The sequence below is a fragment of the Argopecten irradians genome, chromosome 8 (assembly GCF_041381155.1).
Source record: "Argopecten irradians isolate NY chromosome 8, Ai_NY, whole genome shotgun sequence".
Lineage (NCBI taxonomy): Eukaryota > Metazoa > Mollusca > Bivalvia > Pectinida > Pectinidae > Argopecten > Argopecten irradians.
The window spans coordinates 37664477-37676522 of NC_091141.1; the positions used below are offsets into that span (position 1 = coordinate 37664477).

The following is a 12046-nucleotide window of genomic DNA, read 5'->3' on the forward strand; positions in this document are numbered from 1 at the left end:
TATGAATGAAAAGAAATAGGAATGACAAACTCAAAATCTAAAATTATATTTTGATCTTTAAACAAACTCCATAGCAGTCGTCCTCTTACTTCCGCTGACGGTTAACTGGGTCGTTCCGCTTGTACCAGTACCAACTGTATTAGTAGCTGTACATCTGTAAGTTCCACTATCACCATGCTCGGCGTTGGTAATCACCAAGTTTTCTGACCCCGCAGTGCCTCCACTGTACCTGGTGTTCGAGGTGATTGGAACCTCCTGATATACATTATTGTTAAGTTTCTCCCAGCTGACACTGGTGTGAGTAGGGTTGGCGGTTACCGTGCAGACGAGAGTGACAGTTGTACTTGTAGTTGCTGTGTAACTTGGCTGTGGAATGGAAACGGTCGGGATACCTTAAAAATAAAACACGGTTTATGTTGTGGAGAAAACAACGAAATTAAAGGAAGGAAAGAAGGAACGAATGATAAAAGGAAGGGAGAAAGGAATTAAGGAAGGAAAGTAGGAAGGATTTCACATGAGAGCTAAGAGAGTATATATACTTTGCTAAAAAGATGAAATGGAAGAGAAATTGAAAGAGATGGGAAAAGAGATAAAGACGATATGATTATTTTAAAGATCAAGGAAACTAAATGAGATGAAAAACTGCAATAACTCTAGTTGATTATATTACAGAGGCTTATCAATGAAAAAAATATTACACAACGACTGGGTGCTGGATGTGGGATTTATATCACAAGAGGATTTGTTTTTAAAAGAACTAGAAAAATTCGAGAATTAGCGAGTGTCTTTTGTAACTTTTAACAAATAGTTTTCGAGTTTAATAAATTCCATATCCAAAACACCGAGTTGTTTGATATGTTTCTACCACAATGAAATCATATACAAGAAGGCCAAATCAAGATGGACGTTATTTGCCGACATATGCAAAAAAGGTGTATTGATATTGATATAAGAAAATATGCTCCCAGTCTAGGTGCGTTATAACTATAACGAAATCACCCAAGTGTCCTCGTACGACAAGATTTATCACTGACCAAAAGGTTATTCATAATTTTGAGTCATTGGTTTATGCAACGAATGGGAAAGCATGAAGGATTCCGACGCCTTCACGCATACGGTTTCAGCAGCAATGAGAGTATAACAGTATGGTGTCATTCGATCAAAGTATAAACCCTCAACCAATCGAAAGTACCAAAGGACAACATCAACATATTTATTCAACACCCAGCATATTTATGCAATGTCCGAGGAGTTTAATAACACGACGTATTGTGGTAGAAGTAAGGATATTCGATTTTTTATCCTCTTACTTCCGCTGACGGTTAGCTGGGTCGTTCCGCTTGTCCCAGTACCGACCGAGTTAGTAGCTGTACATCTGTAAGTTCCACTGTCGCCAGACTCGGCGTTGGTAATCACCAAATTTTCTGAGCCCGCAGTGCCTCCACTGTACCTGGTGTTCGAGGTGATTGGGACCTCCTGATATACATTATTGTTAAGTTTCTCCCAGCTGACACTGGTGTGGGTAGGGTCGGCGGTTATCGTGCAGACGAGAGTGACAGTTGTACTTGTAGTTGCTGTGTAACTTGGCTGAGGAATGGAAACGGTCGGGACACCTTAAAATAAAACACATTTATTTTGTGAAAAATGATAACAAGAAAATGAGGAAGAGGAAGAAGAAGAGGCGTATGCGCGTACAGTTCAGATGTCCTAGTAGTATCGGTGTTAGTTGGCTGAGGAATGGAAACGGACGGGATACCTTGAAATTGAAGTACTTGTTTTTGCAGGAGAAAAAGAAAAAGAGGTAGAGGAGAAGGAGGAGGAGGAGGAGGGATGGCGCTTACATCACAGACAAATACGATAGTTGTACTTGTAGTAGCGGTGTAATGTAGAGTAGCAATGTAAACGGTGGGATACCTTTAAAATAAAATAGAAACATTTGTGGAAAAAGATATAGAGTAGGAAGAGCAGGAGGGTTGGCGGTTACAGTAGAGACAAAAGTGATAATTGTAAAAGTAGTACTGGTGTAACTTGAATTGACTGAGGAATGGAAATGGTGGGGATATTGTACAAATAAAGTACATATCACATATTATTTTTATGAAGTAGAAGAACAAAAAGAGGAAAAGGAGGGGACGAAGAGGAGGAAAAGGAGGTGGGGGTTGACGGTTACAGTACATCCAAGAGTTGTAGTTGTAGTAGTAGTAGCTGTGTAATCTGGAATGGAAACGGCGGTCCGGATACCTTGAAAATAAACGTGTGTGTAAAGAAGAAGAAAAAAGAAAAAGTTGAGGAAGAGGAGTAGGGTTTGTGGTTACAGTACAGACGATAGTGAAAGTTGTACTGGTAGTAGCTGTGTAAAGTGGCTGCGAAACGGAAACGGTTGAGGCACCTTAAAATAAAATTTAAGAATATCTTATTACATTTTCTAAATCCAAATTTCATTAAAAATAGGACTTAAAATCTTATCATGTTTTCGATAAATGTTCTGTAAACTAAACATCGCTGTTCCGTATGAATTTATTTTCAAACATTCACAGTTTTGACCAAATTTAGATTAGAAAAAAAAACGTATATAAATAGAACACGTAAATGTGTTTGCCTAAAACATTATATAGTTATTTCCGTCACCAACGGGTCATCGGGTATCTGGGATCAACAGCACGGGAGAAAAAGAACATACATATATATTCAATATTTTACAATATTAATCCTGAGAACACAGGTTTTACCTTCGAAATAAAAACGCACTACTTTCGTAGAACTACTTAAAACACACATTTGTACACAAAAACTGCGAAAAAGCGAAGCATCAATAAGTATAGAATACCCCTCAGATGCTTCTGCAACAAGAGAGTTTGCATTGTATTGTCATGTACAAATATGTTTGTTTGTTAATAGATTATATGTATAATTGGTTTGTCATGGTTTACTCGCTTACTGTATTCATATCAAAATATGAACGTTTTTACACGATTTTAAGATTAATTAAGTTAGATTTTAAACAATTTTGATATTAACTCATTAAAAAATGAAAATAAATAGTATGAATATGCCTTGGCGTTTCAGGACACACAAATTGGTCCTCATGTTACATTTTACCCACGTGAGGACTGTGTTATCAACAACGCAAAATTAACGGATTCTCCTGGCATTCCTTTGTGACAAAGCTGATTAATTTCTGCATTTTTAGTTTTCGAATATCGTCATAATGATAACACCTCTATAATTTGACATTTGGTATTTCTGTAGGGTATATATATTACAAACTAAACATAATGTGACTTTAGTTCAAATTTTGACGAAATGTGTATAAGTACAATACTTAAATTTTGACTTAAGGCTTCGTTTTTCTTGTTTCGCGAAATCGGGGCTTGATATGGTACTCATAACGAGATCCTCAGCGTATTCATCTGAGCGACACAATATCATCACGTTTTAAAATAAAAAAAGTATTAAACATAATTTTGCAAGAGTCAAGTTAAAAACGTATTTTGAACTTATGTAGCTTTCAAGTAATCTTTCAACATATCTAATGTATAGATCTATACTAATATTTCCGGAATTGTGCTTACTTCCGCTGACTGTTAGTTGGGTCGTTCCGCTTGTCCCAGTACCAACTGTGTTAGTAGCCGTACATCTGTATGTTCCACCGTCGCCTGGTTGTGAGCTTGAAATGACTAAGTTTGGTGAGCCCACCTGTCCGCCTGTGTATCTGTTGTTGGAAGTAATTTGAACTTCCTGGAATGCATTATTGACGAGTTTCTGCCAGATAACACTAGTGTGAGCGGGGTTGTCGTTCGTTATAATGCACACAAGCGTGACCTGTGTTCCTGTTGTGGCTGTATAAGCAGTCTGTGGAATGGACACGGTTGGTTGACCTATGAAGGAAAATATAACTTTAGACCAGTGCTGTTACTATAAATATAGGGACTTGACAAAACAATATTCTGTAAACGTGGATCAATTTTAACGCAAATATGGTTTTGAAAAGATTAGCTCAGTGATGTATTCGTATATTTTGTAATAATTGCTATCCTGAAATCATGTGTAAAATAGAATTGCGATTATATAATATTTTAGCACAAATGCTATAAACGCTCAAATATGTTTACCGCTAACATATGTACTTCATATATGGTCATGTGTTATCAACGGGATATCGTGCTTTAACTATATTTTCATGTAATTATTTTCAATATTGTTACACTCATTATCGAAAGATAAAAAATACAAATTCGATACTCGGTAGACAAATTAATTTTGGTAACTGAGCCAATGCAGGGCAATTAGTATAATGAAAATGATAATAAATTTAAATTCTAAGCTACTTACTTCCAGTAACTGTAAGCACAGTTTGTGCGCTAAAACCAGTACCGGCTGTATTAACCGCCGTACATCTGTAAGTCCCAGCGTCAGTCAACTGGGCGCTAGTGATAGTCAAAGACGGTTGCGCCACGGTAGCGCCTGAATATCTAGTGTTACTAGTCACCTGGACCGTTTGGTAAACACTGTTTACTAATTTCTGCCAGATAACATTAGTGTGGGTTGGGTCAGCTGTCACAGTACAGACCATCTGAATAGTTCCAGCAGCAGCGACTGTATACGTATTCTGCTGAACTGTCACAACCGGCAATGCTGTAAAAATAATCAAAATATCAAATCCCTCACCTGGAATATTGTTGTATAAGTATTTATTTTTCTTAAAATCTTTTTTTTAAAGAAAAGTTGATTTGATATGATCAAGTTTACACATCCTGCTACTTTACTAATGTTCAGTATTATTATAACCATGACAATCAATGTTCTTTTGCGGCTTTTACAACTCGCTATTAAGATTCAAAGCCAGTTAGCGAGCTTAATATAAACAAAAAAAATCACGGCGACTGAATTTCTCGTTGTCATTTCTACGATGTTTTAAAGGGAAATTGTCCACAAATTAATTTGGAAATATCTGCATTTTAATTGCAAAAAGAAATTGACATAATACTTGGAATCTGATTGGCTACATAATGCTTACTATTTACAATAGACACTATTAAAGTGGCGCTACATTAGAATCTATTGTGACGTCACCATAACATGAAGTTATTACAATGTTGCGCTTCGACCAAGACGTCAAGATAACTGACAGGCTGTTGCGTTGCAGGAAACAAATGTTGCTGTTCTACAGAAGTCAGTTCACTAGTTCTATATTGATCCTCCTTCTAATTTACATGAAACCGAATCTCGCTTAAAGAAACAGATTTTTGCGACAATTGATATGCTGTACTTATAATGTAACAACATGGTAGGGAAATGTAGAGATTGTGTTACGATGAAATAGAAAGGAGTGATGCGCATGTGATGGTGATGTATTAAACACATTAGGGTCTGGTTGAGAGGGCACTATTGCCTCATAGTATTGTCGAGGGACGAAATAATGCCACATTTTTCTCATACCGAACAGTATATCTTCAGGAAAAATTGTAGATGTAATTTGAAAATTAAAAAAAATGGTTATTAATTACTTTTATATTTTGAAGGACTGTTTTATTAAGCATGAAAATAATATATGAAAAACTGGGTTCTGAGTGCTGAAGACAGTAATATAGTTTCGACAAGCAAAGAATTATCTGGCATAATTTTAACCTCTTTACATAATTGATGTAACTAGAAGGTAAATTTCATTGTTTAATTATATATAAATATAGATCAACCAATCTAATTTAAATTCGATGTTCAAGATCTATTCCGCAATTTCCGTGTTCATTCGGACTAAATGATTCAGATTAAATTTTAAAACGATTATCGATCGATCTGATGCATAGTACAAAGATATTACATCAAACAATCTGTTAACGCCGAATCAGACATTTCTTCACCTATTAATTTTATATAACCGTATTGTCATATCGAAAATAAGGCCTCGCGAAAGCTACTTAAATTTAAAAAAAATGTAAAAAAAAAATAAAATGAAATAAAAAAAATAGAAATGAAAAAAAATGAAAAAAAAAAAAATAAATAAATAAATAAATAACTAAAAAGTTAACATTGTAATTGCATTGTTATTGTAATGTATATCGGTTTATTTTGATGTATTGGTAAAACACCTGTACGAATATAACGTGGTAGAAAATAATGTGCTCCGGAACACTCAACGTTTTTCTCGCATTGATATTACTTTAAATGTACATGTATAAGTATATACCAGCTGAATCGTAATACTAATCACAAAACTTCCCTATAGTATTCATCAGCTCGCACAAAACCTTCTGTTTGATCTATTAACTTACCGGGAGATACTGTAAGTAGGGTCGTTCCACTAGTTCCTGTTCCGAACTGATTTGCTGCTGTACATATGTAAGTTCCCCCGTCTGTAGTAAGGGCGCCAGAAATCATTAAGGATGGCGAGGTGACGGTTCCTCCACTGTATCTGGTGTTCGTGTTGATAGAAACATCCTGATAATTGCCGTTCACAAGTTTTCGCCAGGTGACACTTGTATGGGTTGGATCAGCGGTAACTTGACAAGTAAGGGTAATAGTTCCTCCCGAGTTAGTAGAATATGCAGGCTGGGGAATTGTCACGGACGGTGCGGCTAGAAAAATAAAAAAAAAACGGATCAGTTAAATTTATATTGAAATCACTATCATGTGCATGTACTTATCGATAACAAGCATATAGATGAACTAAACGTAGCAGAAATGATAAATTATATGAAATGCAATAAGCTTAAATTATTATAAAGGGACAAATATTTTGCTCAAACATTTATAAATAAAACAAATGCATACAATGTGTGTAGACATTATCGAAGAATGTCATGAACAGGTGTCAAACACATTTTTTTTATATAGTTTACATATTGTTTCGTGATTCTTGGTACATGGTACTATGTGGCTCGGTATTTACTGATGAAGGTAACGTTGAATGTTGCGCAACTACTTGGAAAATGAAAAATTAATGAAATAGAACATTGAAATATGTTTCAATTGTTACAGGTAATATGAAACATTATTACCAGTACTGTTTTCATTTTTGCTTTGAATCAATTAATGCAATATTTGTTTTCAATTTCGACGCATATTACAACACAAATGGATTCATACATATTACATAAAATTTTGTTCCCACCTCGATGAAATATTGAATAAAAGTTTACAAAGTAAAATAAAAACGCTTAAAAGATTACCAAATATGGTCTAATTTCTATTAAATTCGTATTTCGAAAAAATTCAACGTTTGTTTATTGTTTACTTACATCCAGTGATTGTTAGCTGTGTATTTCCACTAGTTCCAGTTCCGACAGAATTTGTTGCCGTACATCTGTATGTTCCAGTGTCACCGGTCACAGCGCCAGTTATGACAAGGGAAGGCGAGTTAGCAGTACCTCCACTGTATCTGGTAGTACCAACAATATTCACCGCCTGGAAAACGCCGTTCGTATTCTTCTGCCATGAAACGCTGGTATGGGTCGGGTCGGCGTTCACGTTACAGACCATAGTAATAGTCCCTCCGGAATTAGTGGCATATGTTGGCGTTGGTATGGAAACGGTCGGAATGGCTAGAAAGCAAGAGGAATCAGTTAGTCAGGCAGAAGGATTTTTAAAGTGGAATATGTAGCCTTTTTGTTTTAAATGTTATTATCACGTTATATCGTACCAATAATATAATACGAATGGCAAGACGAAACATTACTGACATACCCGGTTAAGGGTTTGTATCAAACATGTATTGCGGATTTTGTTACATTGCATATAGGGTTTTAACATAATTTTGTTATATGAGCAGAGGAAGCAAGTGGACAATAGTTTTATTCTCATTCAACGTAAAAAGAAATTTTAGATCCGAGTTTAATTATTTGATAATATTCGCAGATAAATGTACAAATGGGACATTTATATTGCAAGAGAAGTCATGTTCAATGTGTTTTCCATATTTCAAATTGAATGTATCGTGGTGAGTGTAAATTCTATCCAATCATTGATAAAGTGTCGAGACATTCATTCTCAATCTGATTAAAATACAGATCCTTATTATCACGTGTCGTAAGGATGTGCCAACATCCAAAAGGGGCCACGTTTTGATGGCCGTAATTATACTCCACCATCCATGTACTTGAGCTCAAACGATCATGCGGTTTCTCCACCTAACTACAGCAACTGAAAAGGACATTTCGTCCCATGCATATACCTGTACATACTTATTAGTTTGTATATAGCGATCAATACATCTACATGCTATTTATTAAGTTTGTTAACACGTACTCTCGGGTATCTCGGGTAAAGTACTCGATCACGTTATATAAACATACATTTAAGATATGTGCTGTTAAATGAAAAAAACAACGTTATTACGTGCAAACAAATAAGAAGATATGGGACTATTAATCTCTTCTATTGAAGACCAATATTTCAAAGGTTATCTTTGTATCTATAAGGCTTCAAAACTTATCACCCCAGATTTTGATTGTTACGGGATATATATGTATAGATAAAGTAAATATTAATCAGATTTCTTCCCTTTTGATCAAATAAACATAGGAAATCACGATATTTAAACGCACCAAAATTTAATCAACCCATTTTGATACAAAAACGGAATTTTTTCCGACGCCAAAACATCCCAATTTACGGAAATATTTTAATAGAATTGGTTAAACAAAACATGTATTGCGGATTTTGTTACATTGCATATAGGGTTTTAATATAATTTTGTTATATGAGCAGAGGAAGCAAGTGGACAATAGTTTTATTCTCATTCAACGTAAAAAGAAATTTTTGATCCAAGTTTAATTATTTGATAATATTCGCAGATAAATGTACAAATGGGATTTTATATTGTTCAATGTGTTTTCCATATTTCAAATTGAATGCATCTTGGTGAGTGTAAATTCTATCCAATCATTGATAAAGTGTAGAGACATTCATTCTCAATCTGATTAAAATACAGATCCTTATTATATCACGTGTCGTAAGGATGTGCCAATATCCAAAAGGGGCCACGTTTTGATGGCCGTAATTATAGGCCACCATCCATGTACTTGAGCTCAAAGGATCATGCGGTTTCTCCACCTAACTACAGCAAATGAAAAGGACATTTCGTCCCATGTATATACCTGTACATACTTATTAGTTTGTATATAGCGATCAATACATCTACATGCCATTTATTAAGTTTGTTAACACGTACTCTCGGGTATCTCGGGTAAAGTACTCGATCACGTTACATAAACATATACATTTAAGATATGTGCTGGTAACTGAAAAAACAACGTTATCACGTGCAAACAAATAAGATGTGGGACTATTAATCTCTTCTATTGAAGACCAATATTTCAAAGGTTATTTTTGTATCTATAAGGCTTCAAAACTTATCACCCCATATTTTGATTGTTACGGGATATATATGTATAGATAAAGTAAATCAGATTTCTTCCCTCCTGATCAAATAAAGTTATGCGCAAACTATTTGCGTGACATAGGAAATCACGATATTGAAACGCACCAAAATTTAATTAACCCATTTTGATACAAAAACGGATTTTTTTTCTAACGCCAAAACCCCAAATCCCAATTTACGGTAATATCTTAATAGAATTGGTTATTTCCATTTTATTTACATAGTTTGGTATTGTGCACAGTTGAGAACTTATCATACACTCAAAGTTAATTTATAATAAAGTTTATGTTGTCAAGAAAAGCAACCAATCAAAGTGTTCAGTTACAATGTAAGAGATAAGAATACGAATAAACAATTAATTACTGTGTAATGGTTTTTATTTGCGGTTGATTAATTTTCGCAATATTCGCGTTTAAGTTGATTACTGTGGAAATAAATACTAGCAAAAACAATTGAAAGAGTGAAAAGTAAGATAACTTTATAGCTTGATAATAGTTTGATATTGACAAATATGAAAACAATTGTCACCATGAACAGTTCTCGATCATCATCATCATCATCATCACCATTCATCATCACCATTCATCATCTTCACCAGCACCATCACCATTCATCATCATCATCATCATCATCAACATCATCTTCAGCAGCAACATTCATAATAGTCATGACATCGTTATTACCATTCTTCATCATAATCATCATCATCATCACCATCATCATCATCATTTACAGTCACATTTAAAAGTAAATGTGATACACAACACACATCAAGCAAATAAGACTTTGCTTTGAGTACAAAGTTGAAATTAATTTAATAATTGATTAAAGGCTAAATCGTCCGCCTAAAATTAGGATGTTCCAAGATTATCTGGAATAGCTGACCAGATAGTTCGGGTTATAATGTCGACTTACATAATAAAATAACTAGGGAAAATTAAAAATAAATAACATTCACACTGACTTATCGAACAGTACTGGGTTGACAGCTGAAAAACATCCAGCGGTTGTCTGTCACGTCGTATGTATATATTCGTTTACGTGTTGTCGTACCGTCTTGTCTATGTTCCGTATGGGCCACCGTACTAGGGTGGGTGACCGAGGTGAGTCCGAGTTCATGGCGGACACGTGAATTCGTGCAGAGTTATTTACGGGAGATTTACGCCGTATATGCTGTGATAACAGCTTTATACCGATTCAGGCACAGATGACTGTGGTAAGTCTATATCTATCATTCTTTTCTAATTTTACTCTGTTTGTAGCCCTACACCTGATAAATATCATTGGTAAACATTCGTTAGAACGTGCGGGTCAGTCATGCATAACATTATTATTGTGATTTGCCATGTGTATTTTGAGTAGTTAGTGTTGAATATAGTCCTGTATTTTGATATATACATCTTTGAATAAGCTATATGAATATGTTTGGGTCAATATTATAACTTATATTTAGTACTATGGGTTTGTAAAGTACTCAGGTGAGAAATGTATGCGTGTGTGGAAAAAGTATGGAAGCCATGAATGGTCGTAAAATATTGCAGTTGTCATTGTCGATATAGATATTTAGGAATACTGACCTCGCACCTATTCTGTTATTAAACATACCATTCTTGATGTTGTAATATAACATATCTTATGTTATTCGGCAGTAACTTAGGGTTTTCCTTGTAATGATTTTCTGCTATTTTGTTAAAATGATTACCATGTTTTGACTTAGGTGCATATTGATCTGTGTGCAAGTATTAGTTGGTTTGTTTATTCATTTAAGCTCCAAGTGACGGTCACATGATCGGGAGGACATAACCTCAACCAGGGCCTAGCTAACCTACAAGGGAGTACGGGCGTCAGGACCCTCATCCAGGAAGGTCAGCCATCAGAACCCAAAGGGCCAGACCATGAGGAGTATGTTATGGTGACTCGGATTGTGTCCACGTTGCGACGCTGACATTGCGTCAGGATTTGTGGCACGGTTATATTGAGGTGTCTGCCACTTTATCACATTAGAGTATCCTGTGTGGAACCTACATATATTATTACGCTCCGACTGTGGTCGGAGATGCTGTTTCCCTTAGTGGGCCGACGCCAACTGTAGCTACGTGTGGAACCTTGGCGTTGCTGGTGACTTTTCGTGACTCTTTGTGACTCAGTGTGACGGAGCAGAGACTTTAGATACTGAATGTTTGGTGTGGAACGGAATGAGAGTGAGTGTGATTTGTGTTTAATGTAAATAAATGGTTAATTATTTGTAGATTCATTGTTTTCATTTCCCATCTAAATACTCGACGCTCGTCCTACGTAACAAATTGGTGGCAGCGGTGGGATGACTGACGTGTTATTATTTGGGAATTGAACACATGATTGTATATATTTGCATTAGCTTTACATTAGGTTAGGTGGTTTGCCAGACATTTACTCTTGTTTGGGCAGCATATTTGTCTACGTTCTTGATACCCTTCTCTTCTTTCTCTCCGTTCCCACTATCTTTGTGATAAGAGCATTTCATGTGGAACATGCACCAAGGTGAGTAACAGGATACAGTCAGAAGAGTTGGATCAAGTAGTCCGGATACATTTCTGCAGTTGGTGAGTATAATCCATGTCTTCTTTTGTTGTCTGGTGTATTGTGTTTTGATTCATTTTATTCACAAATTAGTTTTTCAGACGTGTT

General features: G+C 35.4%; 1 protein-coding gene and 1 long non-coding RNA gene across 11 annotated transcripts in view; one reads left to right on the forward strand and one right to left on the reverse strand.

Moving 5' to 3' along the window:
* The window catches only part of LOC138330274 (hemicentin-1-like), a 78743-nt gene that overhangs the window by 25729 nt on the left and 40968 nt on the right, over nt 1-12046 (reverse strand). For 6 of the 10 annotated variants that reach the window (XM_069277763.1, XM_069277764.1, XM_069277760.1 and 3 more), the window contains 6 exons: nt 7239-7541; nt 6273-6575; nt 4333-4635; nt 3573-3878; nt 1311-1613; nt 90-392 (listed from right to left, as the gene is read on the reverse strand). In XM_069277763.1, the coding sequence (XP_069133864.1) occupies nt 90-392; nt 1311-1613; nt 3573-3878; nt 4333-4635; nt 6273-6575; nt 7239-7541 (1821 nt within the window). The remainder of the gene's footprint in view (nt 1-89; nt 393-1310; nt 1614-3572; nt 3879-4332; nt 4636-6272; nt 6576-7238; nt 7542-12046) is intronic. The other 4 variants (XM_069277767.1, XM_069277765.1, XM_069277762.1 and 1 more) reach the window with 3 other exon arrangements.
* Nucleotides 10458-11623, forward strand: LOC138330276 (uncharacterized). Its single transcript, XR_011209548.1, has 2 exons — nt 10458-10595; nt 11148-11623. It is a non-coding gene; the product is annotated as an uncharacterized lncRNA (long non-coding RNA).